The following is a 17,254-nucleotide window of genomic DNA, read 5'->3' on the forward strand; positions in this document are numbered from 1 at the left end:
CCAATGTAAAACTATAAGAAAATGACTGACGGTACTGGGAAACTAGGGGGGGGAGGGGGATGGGATTAACAGTAGCAAATATCTGTCTGGGGATTGGAAAACACCTCTTATCAACAGGGTGCCTGAATGAAACGTAATTGTACACCTAACCCTTAACTGTACCCCACAAAACCATAATAAAAAATACTGATTAATATGATTAATAAAAAAAAAGGAAGGAAGGAGGAAGGAAGGAGGGAAGAAAGAAAGAGAAAGAAAGAAAGGAAGGAAGGAAGGAAGAAGAGAAAGAAAAGAAAAAGAAAGAAAGAAAGAAAGAAAAAGAAAGAAAGAAAGAAAGAAAAAAAGAAAGAAAGAAAGAAAGAAAGAAAGAAAGAAAGAAAAAGAAAAAGAAAGAAAGACAGACTGCTGGAATCTGATACCTGTGTTCCTCCAGTTCTTGCTGAGTCACTATCAGTGGCTAGAGTACCTACCTGATCTTGGGGATAGGGCTAGAGGAATGTGGGATACTGGCAGGATGGGTAGGGGTAGCATTTACGTTTTTGACTTTTTGATTTTTGTTTTTAATCCACAGGACATACCATATTCTCAGCCCCCATCAAAGCCCATTCGTAGGAAATTCAGACCTGAAAATCAAGCTACAGAAAACCAAGAGTCTTCCACCACTGTAAGTGGGCCAGCTTCTGTGGCAACCGTGAAACCCCATCCAACAGTTCAAAAGTAAGTAGAACAGATCATTGAGAGCTAGGTCAAAAACTTCCTTTTAAATCTGCATGTATATACATGTGTAAATGTGTTTAAATTTGCATGCACACCCACCAGAAGGATTTCATGGTTATGAGTCTTACCTTACTCATCACTGTGGTGGGATGTAAGTCTCCCAGTCACATGGGAGGCTTTATAAGCCATAGGACTTAACCTGACCTAAAGGGACAGATGAGTCCTAGGTTGTGTTTTGATTTGGTTTGATTTCCTTCTCTTCCTCCCACCTTCCTTTTCTTCCTATCACTCTTTCTTGTGCTGGCCACAATCTTACAAGGAAGAAAATAGTACTGTAAGTGGCAGTTTTCCCTCTCTGACTGTCTCATCTCATGTACCCCTGGGGCATGGCTAGCTCCATGACCCACAGACCCAATTTTCTATAGATGTGGTCTGTGATCTCACTAAAGAGTTTCTGTTGTCGATTATCTCTACACAGAATGGGCACATGCAGATCTAGTGGGGTGACCACATGGTGTTTGGCTGAGAGAAGTTAGTGCCTGCCAGAAGCACAGTTAGTAAGTATATGGCAGAAATCTCAGCTTTGTGGTCAGGGAACTTCATACAACTTCTTATTTTAGTTCTTAGACCATTTATTTTGGAGTGATAATGACTTAGCATTCATAATTTTTTAAGTGGGCACGCGCAAGAGAGAGGGAGAGGGAGAATATCTGTGTAGCCCTTTCTCAGCTAAGGTTCTAGGACAGAATTAAGCTCTGATGCCCTTGGACGGTCATCATTTGTAGTATAACCTCTCTCCTATACATCTAGAGTGTCAGTTGCTACGTATCATCTTTGGGAAAATTAAGAAAAGTGTCACAAATCATTTGCTGTAGGGCTTAGTTCTCTAACAGAACACCAATTGAGAAAGGTTATAAAAAAAAAAAACAGAGCCACTGCAAAATGGTCATCAGCTCTTGGGATAATTAACATCAGAATTGCCATGCTATAAGAAACAAATTTGGGCCGGATGTGGTGACTCAATCCTGTAATCCCAGCACTTTGGGAGACCGAGGAGAGAGGATTTCCTGAGCCCAGAGGTTTGAGACCAACGTGGGCAACTTGGTGAGGCCTCTTCTCTAGAATAAATAAAAAAATTAGCCAAGTGTGGAAGCACATGCCTGTAGTTCCGGCTACATGGAAGGCTGAGGCAGAAGGATCACCTGAGCCCAGTAGGTCGATGCTGGGGGTGGCTGTGAGCGTGCCACTGCACTCCAGCCTAGGCGCCAAAAAAAAAAAAAAAAAAAAGAAAAGAAAAGAAAAAAAGAAACAAATTTGGCTTTAGCTATTATCACTGCCTATTTCATTTAGCACAAATAAACTAATAACATTTTTGTCTCCAAGTGAACTGCTGAGTCCAAGTTATGAGTAATAAACAGATTTCAGATTGGGTCATCATTTATAAGGATAAAAGTGAATTTTTCTTAGAAAAAATTTGGCTTAGTCTTTTTTTATGTCTTGTGTATTTGCTAAGGATGGACTTTTGGAAAATAGGATTGTTTGAGGAGTTTGAAGATACAGGATGTTATGTGATAGTACTATGACCGAGCCTGTGACAACCTTTGTGGTCTCTGATTTTTTCTGTAACCCCAGGAGGTGTCCTGAACAACTCTGGGGCATTTCCTACAGCTAGTATGGCAGCGTTTGATTGCTTGTATGGTGCATTCAATGCAGTTGCAGCTTTTTCTCCCTTCCCTCCTCATATTTAGTGGTACTGGAATGTCTGTGGATTGAGGACTGGCATCCTTGGGGGGAAAACCTACCATTTCCAAGTAGATAAAAGGCAATATAATTTCAGTTGTTAGAAACTGCACTCAGAATTCCTTTAGGAGAAATCAGGACTCAGGATGAAGGCTAAAGATTTTTCTCATCTAGAGACCCCAGCTTATACTCCATAAAATATTGGTTCAGCTTCTTGAACAAATTAACATTGGCTCAACCACCATAGAAGTTGATTTCTTTCTTATGTAAAAGTCTGAGTTGGTGAGTGGTCCAGAAAGGTAGAGTGTCTCTGTCCAGGAACCTAGGTGCCTTCTGTTTTATTGTTCTAGGTCCCCTTGAGTGTTGCCTGTATCCATGTGGTTGAAGATGGCTCACCACTACCACGTCCATGTTCCAGGCTACAAGAAGGAGGAAAGACCAAACAGAGAGAAAACTTTATTTTTAAGGGCAGGACTCAGAAGTGGCACATATCACTTCTTTCTGACCCCATTGGTCCAAAACTTAATCGTATGGTCTTACCTGCAAGGGAGACAGAAAAGTGGTTTCTAGTTGGGTGACCATGTGCCCAACTTAAACTGAGGGTGATAGGTTACTAAAACTAAGAAGGCACAAGGATCAGCTTTGGGGGATACTCTGCCCCCAAACCTTGCATGGACAGTGCCTCATAGTGCTGCAGTTCTTGTTCAACAGATAGCGTGACACACAATGGAATTGGGCAAAATAAATATCTGCTTACCTGTTACTTCCTCATTTTCCTCCTCGGAAACCAGGCTGGTTGTAGCCTAGCCTGAAACACTGGGTGAAAAGTTAGGAGAACTTGAGGGGGCAAACTCTAGAGGCAACTCTGAAGAAGGTAAGGCAAGTTAAACCCTCGAGAGGTGTTCTGGGTCTGACACTGGTATCTGAATTTAGGCCTGATACTATACTTGCATTATTTAGGGAAGCTTTGTTTGCAGATAATAAAAATCAACTTGAGGTAGCAAGACTATATTCTTCATTATAAGGAGATTGGGTCAGTTCGTGGAAACCAATGGCAGGAATGGGTCAGAAGAGAGAACTTGCACACCTTTTTGGGCTCTTTCTGATTCTTCTTTCTTTTCTTAGAGTGTATTTGTCATTTTTCTTTGTGAAAACGCCTTCCATTTTCAGCTGCAGCAATCACATTCTTGCTGTGCAGGGCCCAGACTGAATGAAACTGTTAGTCATAATGCCCATACACGGGAGAGAGAATCTGGTCAACTCAGCATGGGCCAGCATCCATTCAAGTGTGAAAATGGAGACGGGGGTTTCATAAGACCAACAGGACTGCCAGGGGTTCATTCCTGTACAGGAGGGGCAAGGGGATGGAGACAGTTCTCAGAGGAGTAAACAGTTATAAGCTGGCACACATAGCATGATGGTAGTTTAAGGATAAGAGGCATCCAGTTCTGATCTACATTTGTTTTTACTTTTTATTTTGAAATAATAATAGATTCACAGAAAGTTACAAAAATAGCACTAACAAGTCTTGTGTATTTTTTTACCTAGTTTCTTCCAGTGATTACATTTTACCTGACTGTAGCATAGTAGCAAAACCAGGACACTGACACTGGGACAGTATATGTGTATAGTTCTATGCTGTTTTAACACATTTTATCATATGTGTAGATACTTGTAACCACCACTGTAATAAAGATACAGAAGTCGCACCTACCTGCTTCTCCCCACCATTCCAAACCTCTGCAACCACTGATTTGTTTTCCATCTCTATATTTTGTCATTTTTGAGAATGTTATGTAAATAGAATCATACAGCATGTGGCATGACTTTTTTCACTTAGCATAATGCCCTTGACTTCCATCTAAGTGGTTACATCTATCAATTTATGGCATGGATATACCACAGTCTGTTTAGCTGCTCGCCTTTTGAGGGATATTTTGGCTGTGTCTAGTTGTGTATTACAAATAAAGCTGCTGTAAACATCTGTGTACAGGTTCTTGCATGTACACGAGTTTTTATTTCTCTGAGATGAATGTCCAGGAGTGGAATTACTAGGTTGTGTGCTAACAGTATGTTTTAGTTTGTAAAGAAACTGCCAAGTTATTTTCCAGAATGGCTGTAACCATTTTACATTCCCACCAGCAGTGTATGAGAGATTCAGTTTCTATACATCCTTGCCAGCATTTGGTATTGTCACTTTAAAAATTTTAGCTGTTTTAATAGATAGTGCTATCTCATTGTACTCTTAATTTACATTTCCCTAATGGCTAGCAGTATTGAACATCTTTTCATGAGTATATTTGTCATTTCCTCGTCAATGACATATCTCTTCATATCCTTTGATTAAATTGGTTTTTTTACTCTTGTGTTTTTGAGAGTTTTTTTCTGTATTCTAAATACAAATCCATTGTCAGATCTATGGTTTGCAGATAATTTCTCTTAGTAACTTGCTTTTTGTGGAGCAAAAGTTTTAAAAATTTGATGAACTCCAATTTATTGACTTCTTTTTCTTTTGTGGATTGTGCTCTTAGTATCAGATCTACCCTCTTTCCGAAGTCCTGAAGATTTCCTTTGATGTTTTCTTCTAAAAGTTTTATAGTTTTACACTTTACATTTAAGTCCGTAATCCATTTTGTGTTATTATTATTATTATTATTATTTTGAGTTGGAGTCTCACTTTGTCACCAAAGACTGGAGTGCAGTGGCCGCTCCCGGCCACTGCAGCCTCAACCTGCTGGGCTCTGGTGATCCTTCTGCCTCAGCCTTCCAAGTAGCTGGAACTACAGGCGCATGCTACCACGCCCAGCTAATATTTGATTTATTGTAGAGATGAGGTCTCGCCAAGTTGCCCGGGCGGGTCTCCAACTCACGGGCTCAGGCAATTCACTCACCTCGGCCTCCCAAGGCGTGAGATTACAGGCTGAGCCAACCGAGCCCAGCCTTGTGTTAATTTTTGTATAAGGTGGAGATTTAGGTCAAGGCTCTTTTTCTTTTCTTTTCTTCAATCTAGCATCCCTGGAATGAACTCCTCTTGGTCATGGTATATACTTTTTATATATTGTTGAATTTTATTTGCTAATATTTTGTTAGAGATTTTTGTATCTGTATTCACAAGGAATATTGTGTCCAATTTCCTTTTTTGTACTATCTTTGTCTAGTTTTGCTATCAGAATAATAATTACCTCATAAAATGAGCTGAGAAGTATTCTATTTTTTGGATAATATTGTATAGAATTGGCATTATTTCTTCTTTAAAAATTTAGCAGAATTCTCCAGTGAAGCCATCTGGGCTTAGAGATTTATTTTGGGAGGGTTTTTTTGGTAATTACAAATTATTATGAAATTTGAAAATTTCATTAAATTTTAAAAACCAATATGAAGTTATCTATTTCATACTGAGTGGGTTGTGGTCATTTATGCTTTTGAAGGAGTTGTTCCATTTCATTTAAATTTTCAAATTTTAGGATACTTGAGGAGAGGGAAAGCCTTATTGTATTTACTCACACATTTACTTTTTTTGTTGTTCTTTCTTCCTTCCTCATTTTCCAAGATTTCTATATCACTTTTTTTCTGTTTTAAGGATATCCTTTAGCCATTTTTTAGGGTTTCGTATTCCCATAGTTTTCCTTCATCTGAAAATGTCTATTTTTAGAAGTTTGACTATAATTTATCCTGCTTGAGTTTTGTTTAGCTTCTTGAATCTCTAGCTTTATGTCTGTTGCCAAATTTGGAAATTTTTTTCAGCTATTATTTATTTAAATGTACTCTCCCTTTTTCTTCTCTTTCTGGAACTCCTAGTGAGACAAATATTGGATCCTATAATACTGCAGGTCATTAAGGCTTTGTTCAGTTTTCTTTTTTTCAGTCTATTTTCTCTCTGTTGTTCAAACTGGATAATTTTTATATTCAGGTTCACTGATTCTGTCCTCTCCATTCTTCTATTAAGCCTGTTCATTAAGTGTTTAAAATTTCATTGTATTTTTCAGTTTTAAAATTTCTGCTTTCTTCTTCATATTTTCTACTTCTTTGCTGAGATTTTCTGTTTTTTTCATTTGTTTTGTGTGCTTATAATTGTCCATTGAAGCATTTTTTTTTTCTTTTTGAGTTGGCTTCTCACTCTGTCGCCCAGACTGGAGTGCAGTGGCTGCTCCCGGCCACCGCAGCCTCGACCTGCTGGACTCCGGCGATCCTTCCGCCTCAGCCTTCTGAGTAGCCAGAATTACAGGCATGCGCTACCACACCCGGCTGATTTTTTGATTTATTGTAGAGATGAGGTCTCGCTGCCCAGGCGGGTCTCGAACCCACAGGCTCAGGCAATCCACTCACCTCAGCCTCCCAAAGGCGCAGGATTACAGGCTGAGCCACCGAGCCCGGCTCATTGAAGCATTTTTATAATGGCTGAATTAAAGTCCTAGATAGGTAATTCCACATCTGTGTCTAAGTGTTGGCTTCTCTTGCTTGTGTCTTTTCATTCAAGTTGAGGTGGGGTTTTTTTTTTTTTGTATGATGAATTTTTTTTATTGTATCCTAGACACTTTGGATATTATGTTACAAAACTTTGGATCTTATTTAAATCTTCAGTTTAAGCATGACTCTTCTAACCAGTAGGGAAGAGGGATGCTACCTGGTTTTTGCCAGGTAGGGATGGAAGTCCAGTTTCTCTACTTGGCCCCTATTTACACCTTTGGAGGATGGAGGAATACCTAATTACTACTGAGTGGAGGTGATTATCCAGGCTTCATACTAGGCTTCCACTGACACCACCCTGGCTAAGATGGAGTGAGGTGTTTGGTTACTGCTCCTCAAGCACCACGGTGAGAAGAGGCCCCTTTTCCACTGGAAGGTAGTAAAAGTGCTGGCATCCTACTTGGTGTTCAGTGACACCACCCTGGTAAAAAGGGCATGCCTTGTTAGGGGTTCCTGTTGGCAGAGGTCTAGGCTTCCCATTTAGCATTGGCTGATGGGGATAGGGTTCAGGCCACAATTGTTTTTTGCAGTGTTTGGGAATAGTAGGGTAGTTATTGTCTCAAAGTTTTCAGTATTACTTAGCTCCTCTTTCTCATATCCTCTGGCTAGAGAGAGCAGAATTTGGTAGGGAAGGGGCTTTATTTTTGTCCTCCCTCATTGGCATTTATGGATTGTTGACTTCTCTAGTACCCAGTCTGGGATGTATGAGAAGGGACCCCAAAAGAGCTGGAATTATCTTTTGGGGGGGGTACCTTGTAGTACATTTAGAATTTGTTCCTCTGGATCAAATGGTCAACCAAAGTTTTTGTCTGCATGTTTTTAAAAGGTTGCGTCACAATTGGCAGAAAAAAAAAATCCTGAGTTGTGGCAAACAAGTGACTGGTCCTTTCACCATTACAATGTACCTGCTCACACTGCGCTGAGTGTTCAGAAGTTTTTGACCAAAAACAGCATGACCCCATGCTCCACCCTCCCTAGTCACCTGATCTCACCCCGAATGACTTTTTTTGTTTGTTTGTTTCCTGGATGAAAAAAGTCCTCAAATAGAAACGTTTTGCTGATGTGGAAGAGATGAAACAAAAAATGGCAGAAGCACTAAAAGGCATCAAAATTGACAAGTTCAATTGTTTTGAGCAGTGGAAAAAAGTGTCTTGATAGGTATATTGCATCAAACAAAGAGTACTTTGAAGGTGACTGAAGTTTAAGCATGTAAGAATGAATACACAATTTTTTATAAAGATATTCAAGTTTTTTGGGGTCCTGCCTTATATGAAGCAAAAGAAAACCCAGGGAACCCACTGCCATGAGTTTCCCTGGATATTGAGTTTCCTAGATGGTTTACCGTCTTCATCTTTCAGAGTTGTCTTATGTTTGTTTTATATATTATGTTCACAGTACTAACTGTACTTAGTGGGATGAATAGAGAGAAGTGTGTCTACTCCATCTAGTCCTGGAATCAGAAATCCAATCTTTATTTTTTAAAAGCAGATGTTGATGTCTCTCCCCTACTTTTATATGGGTGAAAAATTAATCTTTAATTTTGAACTTGCTGGGAAAAAGATTGTGTATTCCACAGGTTAGTGGAATGGCTAGCATAGTGTATATTCTTGGTAAATATTAATCAGATATGTATAGTGGTCACAGTCCAGTCTAGATCAGTTGCTCTGTCCTTAGAACCCATCTCTCAGTGATTACAAATATGATTGTTTTTCTAGGAGAATGTAAATTGCTTTTTTGCCTTAAGAATTTGGGTATTTCTTGCTATGGGATAAAAGGTTGTAGAGTACACCCTTGGAGCTGGAGGAAATACTTCATTACTACTGAATGGAAGTCATAATTCAGACTTCATACTAGACTTCCACTGACAACACCCTGCATATTCATCCCAACCATGGATATTTTTGAAGGAAAAAAGGGTGCTAGTAATACTTATGGCTGGACAAACAGTGTAAAAAAAGACTGTAATGGACAAAGTAGTCACCCTCATTACACTTGTTCTGTAAGTTTACTGTTAATTGGGAAATACTGGTATTAAAACATTCTGTATTTTTCTCAAGTGCCACACATATATGCTTGTGTGTACACATGCATGCACACATGTGCACACACACATACTTAGGCATTCATGCCTGATAATAAAGAATTAAGGGAGAGTTAAGTAGTCTAAGTTAATGTAGCATTTTTGCTAAAGAAAATGTGCTTTTTTTCCTTCAAATTTATCCAGAGGGGCCACCTGCAGGTCTTTTAAATGCTATTAATTCTTACACAAAAAGGGCATTCCTGTTAATATGATTTGTCAGGAAGAAATACTTATTAAAATGTCTTGGAATAAATGGAATGCAAATGTTTGAAAAGGCCCAATTCACAGCTTTTATTTGAGTTATAAAGTGGGAATTACTTCAGGTGTAAATAATTCATCCCGACAAATTTGTTTCATTTGGTGTATATCTGCTTGCCTGCCTGCCCGCCCGTCTGCCTGCCTGCCTGCCTGCCTGCCTGCCTGCCTGCCTGCCTGCCAACATGCGATTTTATTTTTGGAACCCTGTGATGTTAACCCCTTGTTAGTTTAGCACCCCTCATGAATTGGAGTTCTGACCCACAGGAGTCCAGACCTCTAAGTCCTTTATCACTGAAATGTTTGTACTTTTCTATAGGCAGTCTTCCAAACAGAAGAAAGCCATTCAAACTGCTATCCGCAAAAATAAAGAGGCAAACGCAGTGCTGGCCCGGTTGAACAGTGAACTCCAGCAGCAGCTCAAGGTGAGGAATGCTTCCCAGGTTTGGATTACTAGGCTTTTAAAAATTTATTTTCTTTAACTGATATGTAATATTGTACATATTACATGTATCTATTGCAAAGGCTGTTTGAAGCATTCTTTATGGTTCAAAGCATCTGAGTAAGCCCTTAATTGTTTGTATCTTCTCTGAAAGAAACTATACTTACTTCAGTGGAAGGAAATGGCCCTGGTACTGTCAAAGGCCAGCCCCTCCCCTGGTACCTTGGAAATGGCTCCATTTCACCCTCTCAAGGACATCACTCCCATCCTTATCACCTGTCTTTCTTCATCATTAATCTCCCCTGTGTTAGTGTACTATAACAAAGTACTACAAATGTGGTGGCTTAAAATAACAAAATTTATTGTCACTTGGCTCTGGAGGCTAGAACTCTGAAATCAAGGTATCCGTAGAGCCATATTCTCTTGGAAGGCTCTAGGAGAGAATCCTTCCTTATCTCTTCCCAGCTTGTGGCAGTTGCTGACAATCCTTGGCATTCCTTAGCTTATGTTGCTTCATTCCAGTCTCTGCCTTCACTGTCACATAACAGTGACAGTATCTTCCTGTATCTCTCTGTGTCTGTATCCAAATTCCCCTTCTTATTGTATCCTCCTTTTAAGTAAATTGCAAACATTTATAAGGACACCAATCATTGGATTAGGGACCACACTTATCTAGCATGACATCATCTTAACGTGTTTATAGCTACAAATAGTCTATTTGCATATAAGGTCATATTATTAGAATTTTCAGAGGAATTCTACACAATCGGCCATTCCTTCCTCTGAAATGGCTTTTCTAACTGGTTTTTGAGATACCTTACTTTTCTGGTTTTCCTTCTGCCTCACTGGTGCTTCTTCTTTAGTGCTTTCTGCAATCTCTTCCTTCCTTGACTTCTCTTTTATACCTCTACCTCATTTGCCCCAATATCTTACATTTTCAAACATACAGGAAAGTTGAAAGAATCATACATGACTACTTATATAGATGCCACTTCAGTTCTACCACTAACATTTTACTATGCTTGTTTTATTACATGTCTATCCATTTATCTATCTTCATGCCCATCAGTCCGTCTTGTTTTTGACATATTTTTGAGTAAATTGCAGACATTTATACACTTTAACTAAACATTTCAGCAAGTATATCATTAGCTAGAGTTCAGTATTTTACAGGTTTTTCTTATGATGTAAAATGTATATATAATGAATGGACAAATTTTAAGTGTATATTTGCTGAGTTTGTAACAAATGCAAATACTTATGGAACCTAAACCCCTGTCAGGATAGAGAACATTACCATCACTCCAGGAAGCTCCCTCTTGCTTTTTGTCAGTCAATTCCTTCTCTAACCAAACGGAGGCAACCACTGCTCTAAAATTTTTTATACCATAGTTTTGCCTGTTCTGTAAGTTTATGGAAGTGGTATCCTACAACATATACTTTTGTGTAAAGATTTTTTCAATTAGTATTATGTTTTTGTGATTCATTTCTGTTGTTGCTTATATCAGTAATTCACTCTTTTTTATTGCTGAGTAATATTTCATTGAGTGAATATGTCAAAATGTGGTTATCAGTTCTCTTGATGTATACCTGAGCTATTTCCAAATTTTGGCAATTTTGAATAAAACTGCATTTTGAGTATGTCTTTGTGTAGAAATATATTCTCATTTATCTTGGATAAATACCTAGGATTAGGATTAATAGATACTATGGAAGGTGTATGTGGTTAGTTTATGAGAAACTGCTAGACCTTTTCCCCAAAGTGGTTGCAGCATTCTGCTCTCCCACCACTAACTCCCTCCAGTTGTTCTACTTTTTTGGGGCCAACATTTGGTGTTATTATTCATTTTAATTTTAGCCAGTCCTGTGATGATGTAGTATTTATGATCATCTCCTTGATGACTAAGTATGTTGATCACTTTTCTTTGTGATTATTTACCTTTCATATATCTTACTTTATAAAGTATCTTTTCAAATGTTTTGGCCAGTTTTTAAATTGAGTTTTTAGTCTTTGTTTTGGTGTTGAATTATAGGTAGATGCTATTTACATATCTTAGTTACCAGTCATTTGCCAGATATATGCTTTGTGAATGTTTTCTTACAGACTTTGTTTTGTCTACTTATTTTCTTAATTGTATCTTTTCATGAGCAGAAGATTTTAATTTTGATAAAATCTAAATTTATCATTTTTTCTTTTACAGTTATTACTTTCTTCCTGTTTATGGAGACTTTGCCTATCCTGAAATTATGAAGATATTTTCTCTTATGTTTTCTTCTTAAAGCTTCATTGTTTTAACTTTTACATTTAGGATTATGATTCATCTTGAATTAAGTTTTTGTGTATTTTACAAGATTAGAGTCAAGGTTCATTTTTTCCTATTTCAATATCTAGTTAATCCAGCATAATTTGTTGAAAAGATCTTCTTTTCTCTCTTTGATTACTTTGGTGTTCTTGTCAAAAATCTAATAACTGTATAAGTTTAGGTTTATTTTTGGGTTCTTATTCTGTTCCATTAAACTATTTACTGATCCTTATGCCAATATTGCACAGTTTTGATTAGTGTTGCCTTATAGTAAGTCTTGATATCAGGTAACATATTTTTTTCCAACCTATTCTTCTTTTTACAATATTCTATCAGATATTGTAGGACTTTTGTTTCATATACATTTTAGACTTGGTGTGCCATTTTTTTTTTTTTTGAGTTGGAGTCTCACTCTGTTGCCCAAAATGGAGTACAGTAGGACACTCATGGCCACCCCAGCATTGACCCGCTGGGCCCAGGCGATCCTTCTGCCTGAGCCTTCCTAGTAACCGGAACTATAGATGCACGCTACCGTGCCCGGCTAATGTTTTGATTTATTGTAGAGATGAGGTCTCGCCAATTTGCCTAAGTTGTTCTCGAACCCATGGGCTCAGACAATCCACTCATCTCAGCCTCCAAAAGTGCTGGGATTATAGGCTTGTGCTACTGCACCTGGCCAGTGTGTCAATTTTTACAAAGTAACCTGCTAGGATTATGATTGGATTTGCATGAAATTTATAGATCAGTTTAGAGAGAATTGACATCTAAACAACATTGAGTATACCAAGCTGCAAGCGAAGTACATCTCTACTACTATTTAGGTCTTCTAAAATTCCTCTCAGCAGTTCTGAGTTTTGACTAGGTTTTATATATCTTTTGTTAAATGTATTCCCAAATGTTTTTTATTACACTATTGCAAATTGGTATTTATTTTTCATTTTTTTGAGTTGGAGTCTCACTCCGTCGCCCAGGCTGGAGTGCAGGGGCATACTCAGCCTTGACCTGCTGGGCTTAGGCAATCCTTCCGCTTCAGCCTTCCAAGTAGCTGGAACTACAGGCATACACTACCATGCCTGGCTAATTTTTTAATTTATTGTAGAGATGAGGTCTCACCAAATTGCCCAGGCTGATCTCGAACCCCTGGGCTTAGGCAATCCTCTTGCCTTGGCCTCCCAAAGTGCTGGGATTATAGGCTGAGTCACAGCTCAATTGGTTTTTAAAATTTTCATTTCCAAATTGAATTTATAAAGATCACAGAATACAAGGTCAACTTACAAAAATTCAGTCATATTCCTGTATATAAGCAGTGCACTATTGATAATGGAATAACTTTTTTAAAATGTGTCTTCTCTTAGTGGTAGTTTCTTCTTCTTACTGACTAGTTGCATTTGTGTGTGTGTGTGTGTGTGTGTGTGTGTGTGTTTGTGTGTTGTGTGTGTGTTATGTATGTTTCCTTGTAAATGCCCTTCTTTGCTCATATTTAAGAGGAGAATGAAAACATTGATTGGAAGTTCATGGCATGTTAGAGGTCTTGTCAACTTTGAGCTTCCCTCTCTGACAATCTGGCTAGGCGGTATAGTTGGGAAACATCCACAAGCAGAACGATTAGCTCTTTCTTCTTGGTCTGGTTGGAGTCCCCAGAGTAGACTCTTTTGGTCACCTGCATAGAGGAAAAGAGTGGGTTCAATTGGGTAAGAGGGCTGTGGGTCTTCGCATCCAGGATATCCATTTACTCTCCCTATTTCCAGCCCTGTGTCTTGTCCTCAACCATGCCTGTTTCTTACTAACCCACAAGCTCTCTGTTTTACCTTTTCAAGAAATAAATCTTCATCATTCTGCTCTGGTGACAGGAAAGATCTAGGGACCTAATTGCTTCTGAAATAGATTTTCAACCAACACTTATTTTAGCTAGTCTCCTTCCTCTTATTCATTTCCATTTTCACAGGTATCTTGTGCTGTCAGTTTGAGTCTTCTAGGGATTCTCCTATATAAAATCAGATTGGTTCTTGTTTTTCTTCATGCTTATCTTGTGATTCAGTTTCCTTTACTAGTCATGGCCCCTCACTTAATTCCCAGTCTAAGCCAGATTACAGATCCAGAATTCCTTGAATGATGACAGGGCATCTAGGTCTCCTTAGGGAAGGGCCCCACTATATAGCCAAAATTTATACTGTAAATCTTTCTCCTGACTTTTCCTAAGGGGACCTGTGGCCATTTACCAGGATGTCTGTGCAATGGGAGAAGGGAAATTAGCAGCTAACACTAATTTCAGGAGATGCAAAGTGTCTCTGTGGCCCATCAGTCTGGGGCTTATGGAAGTCAGGTGATGAATGGAGTTTGCACTTAGGTCTGTCTCACATTGGGTTCCCAGACCCACCCTGTGGTTACTTCTCTGGCTCTGGAAGCTCTGGAATGCATACTTGGAGTAGATATTCTCAGGAGCTCGCAGAATCCACATATTTATTTTCCTAGATTTGCTAACTCATTTACTATTCATCATTTGCTGTTCAGCTTACAAATGTTATGCTATCATCTCTTCCTTTTTGCTTTCCCTGTCTTGTGGGCTGATGACTTTGAGAAGTTCTCTTATTGTTTTAGTGGAGCTTCAGGAGGGAGTGAGTATGGTACTTATGGTCAGTCTTCCATCATGACCTGAGACCTCTGTCTATATTCTTTTGCTAGGTGGTGTTATATAGTCCCATGACTTTGAAGACCAGCCTAAACTAGTGAAACCTGAATATATGTCTCAAGCCCTACTTCTCTTTCCTCTGAGCTCTACATGTGCATCTATAACTTCTTAATCAACATTTTTCCTTAGATATCTAATATACATATATCTCAGCTTATTTATTTTCAACCCTCTCCTTGAAATACTCAGTTCTTATCTAGCCTTCTCGTTCTCACTACCAGCTATCTACTTTCTTAATTCAAAAATCCCAGGAATCATCCTCAAATTTTCCTTCTCTTCTACATTGACTTCGTCAGCAAGTTCTATCAGTTCTAGATTCAAAATATATCCAGAACTCATCTACTTCTCTTCATTTTTATGGCTTCTTCTACCTTGATTGAGGCCATTTTCATATCTCACCTGGGCCCATGCAGTCATCTCCCAATTGTTCCTCTGCTTCCACTCTTGCCCTGCCATATAGTTCATTGTCTACATAGTAGCCAGAGTGGAAATTTTGAATTATAAATTGGGTCATGTTTCTTCTCTGATTAGAAGCCCTCCATGCTGTCCCCTCCCTTCACCACGCACACACATTGAATGAAGTCCACAATACTTCCATGGCCTGCAAGGCCTGTATGATCTATCTCCTTGCTTAAATCTCTGACTTCATCTTCTGTCAATGTCTTCCTTGCTCCCTCTGCTCTGGTCACACAGGCCTTTTTGTTCATCAGATTCACCAAGCTTGTTCCCTCCCTTGAGGCCTTTGCAGTTGCCATTTTGTCTCCCTGAATATCCTTCCCCTATATCTTTATATGGCTCACTCCTCACTTTATTTGTCTTTGCTCAAGTAGTGCCACCTCTGAGAAGGGGGTCCCTGTCTCTTTCCCCTAGATTTTCCCTCTGTTACTCTCTATTATATCATGTTATTTATTTCCTTCTGGAAGTATCTTTCTTGTTAACTTTATATCTTTCTTTAGTCATTTAAATATAAGCTGTATGGGGGCATTGATCTGATACCTTCCAGTTCACCTGCTCTTATATTATATAGCACTTTATATAGCACTTGTGTTTGTAGTCCAGTTATGAGTTGTCTTTTAATATCTGATGGAGTAGGGATAAATCTAGGAAATGACCTTTTTTGCTCTTTTGTTTTTCTTTTCTCTGTTTTATACAACTCAGGAAGTTCATCAAGAACGAATTGCATTGGAAAACCAATTGGAACAACTTCGTCCAGTCACCGTGTTGTGACCCCCATGGTTCAAGTGACAGTGGGTGACCTTGTCTGCCAAGATCTTCCTTTCGGATGTTTGAACCCAGCTACTTGTTATAGATGTTTGTGTCAAAAGCTGTGAGCAGCTGAATATAATCCATATGATCTTTTCTCTTGCACTTCACTTGTGTGTTTTACTATGGTGGAAAAAATATTTCAACTGATTATCACATTTGAAATGGTAATTATCAGTGGAATTTATCTCCCATTCTCAAGTACTTCCTCAAGTTGTTAGATGCTGCTCCTTACCAAAAATCATCTTCTAGCAAATAAAAATAATTTAGAGCATTATTTACTTAAAGAATTTATAATTTGTACAAAACCTTATAACCAAGTACCTTCAGGATGCTTGTTTTATTTTTGTATGTATACCACATACAGTAGGTTGGTTTCCTGAATAATTGGAATTCCAACTGGATAGTCTTTGGCATGATGATAATAAAAACAAAAGCTAAAATAAAATGAAAACATCAGATTTAGACTGGCGCTGTGCCCTCCACCACTTTATGCCAAAAATTGCTTCTCTAGTGCCATTTTGATATTATATCTAGTTATAAATAATACATGACTATTGTTTTCTATTGAATGTCAAAGTCTTATTGGGTCTTTACACCTCTGTAAAGTGGAGATTTTGACAATGAGCTGTTTAACTTGGCCAAGCTAGGCCGTCAACCCAGATAACTCAGTCCTTTCATGTAAATTTTTGGGCAAGAGCAATCTACTCTAACTGCCTCACCTGATCAAATTAAATAAATAGTTGCCAGATCTCTACTTTTATCCTGCATGGGATGACATATCTGTAAATGCATGCGTTTGAAAACCACTCATCAAATATGAAAGGCTGATGAACTGTTTAGATTGATAAACATTTTTTGTTTGAACTCATGTATCCAAACTTGGGAAGAAGAAGAAATGGTTGTTACCAACAATCTTTGAAAGTTATTTCCATCTTTATTTTAGTCTGGATTACAAATGTATTGGGTATGGAGAAATAATGGAAGAAAGAGGTCCTCATGTTGGATATCTGACTAGTTTGTTCTCTGTGACGTGTGCCCTTGGGAAGTGATTGGTTTATTTCAGGTTCAGAGGAGCCCAACTAACTAGTGGAGGTGGTGTACAACAATAAGCTCAAATTGCAGAAGCCAGTATCCTATAGAAATTGAAGTAGCTGCTACTTCTCCTGAAAGTCCAAGTTGAAAGTGGGAATACAGGGTCATTGACCCTCACAGTGCATGCCTGCCTTAACATTGCTTTGAGAGACTAATGGCAAGGCATGCTATCTCTTGTGCATTTGGCTAATTTTCCCATACCT

The 17,254-nt window shown here is 38.5% G+C and overlaps 1 protein-coding gene across 1 annotated transcript in view; it reads left to right on the forward strand.

Annotated features, from left to right (window-relative positions):
* Positions 1–16,963, forward strand: part of REPS2 (RALBP1 associated Eps domain containing 2) — a gene marked incomplete at its 5' end in the record, with an annotated part of 227,588 nt that extends 210,625 nt beyond the window's left edge. Inside the window, 3 exons of the mRNA XM_008060764.1 lie at positions 572–717; positions 9,579–9,684; positions 15,852–16,963. Coding sequence (XP_008058955.1) covers positions 572–717; positions 9,579–9,684; positions 15,852–15,920 — 321 coding nt within the window. The remainder of the gene's footprint in view (positions 1–571; positions 718–9,578; positions 9,685–15,851) is intronic.
* Positions 16,964–17,254: the final 291 nt, after the last annotated feature.

Source organism: Carlito syrichta, unplaced genomic scaffold, assembly GCF_000164805.1.
Source record: "Carlito syrichta isolate Samal-C Ts95f unplaced genomic scaffold, Tarsius_syrichta-2.0.1 Scaffold304715, whole genome shotgun sequence".
NCBI lineage: Eukaryota > Metazoa > Chordata > Mammalia > Primates > Tarsiidae > Carlito > Carlito syrichta.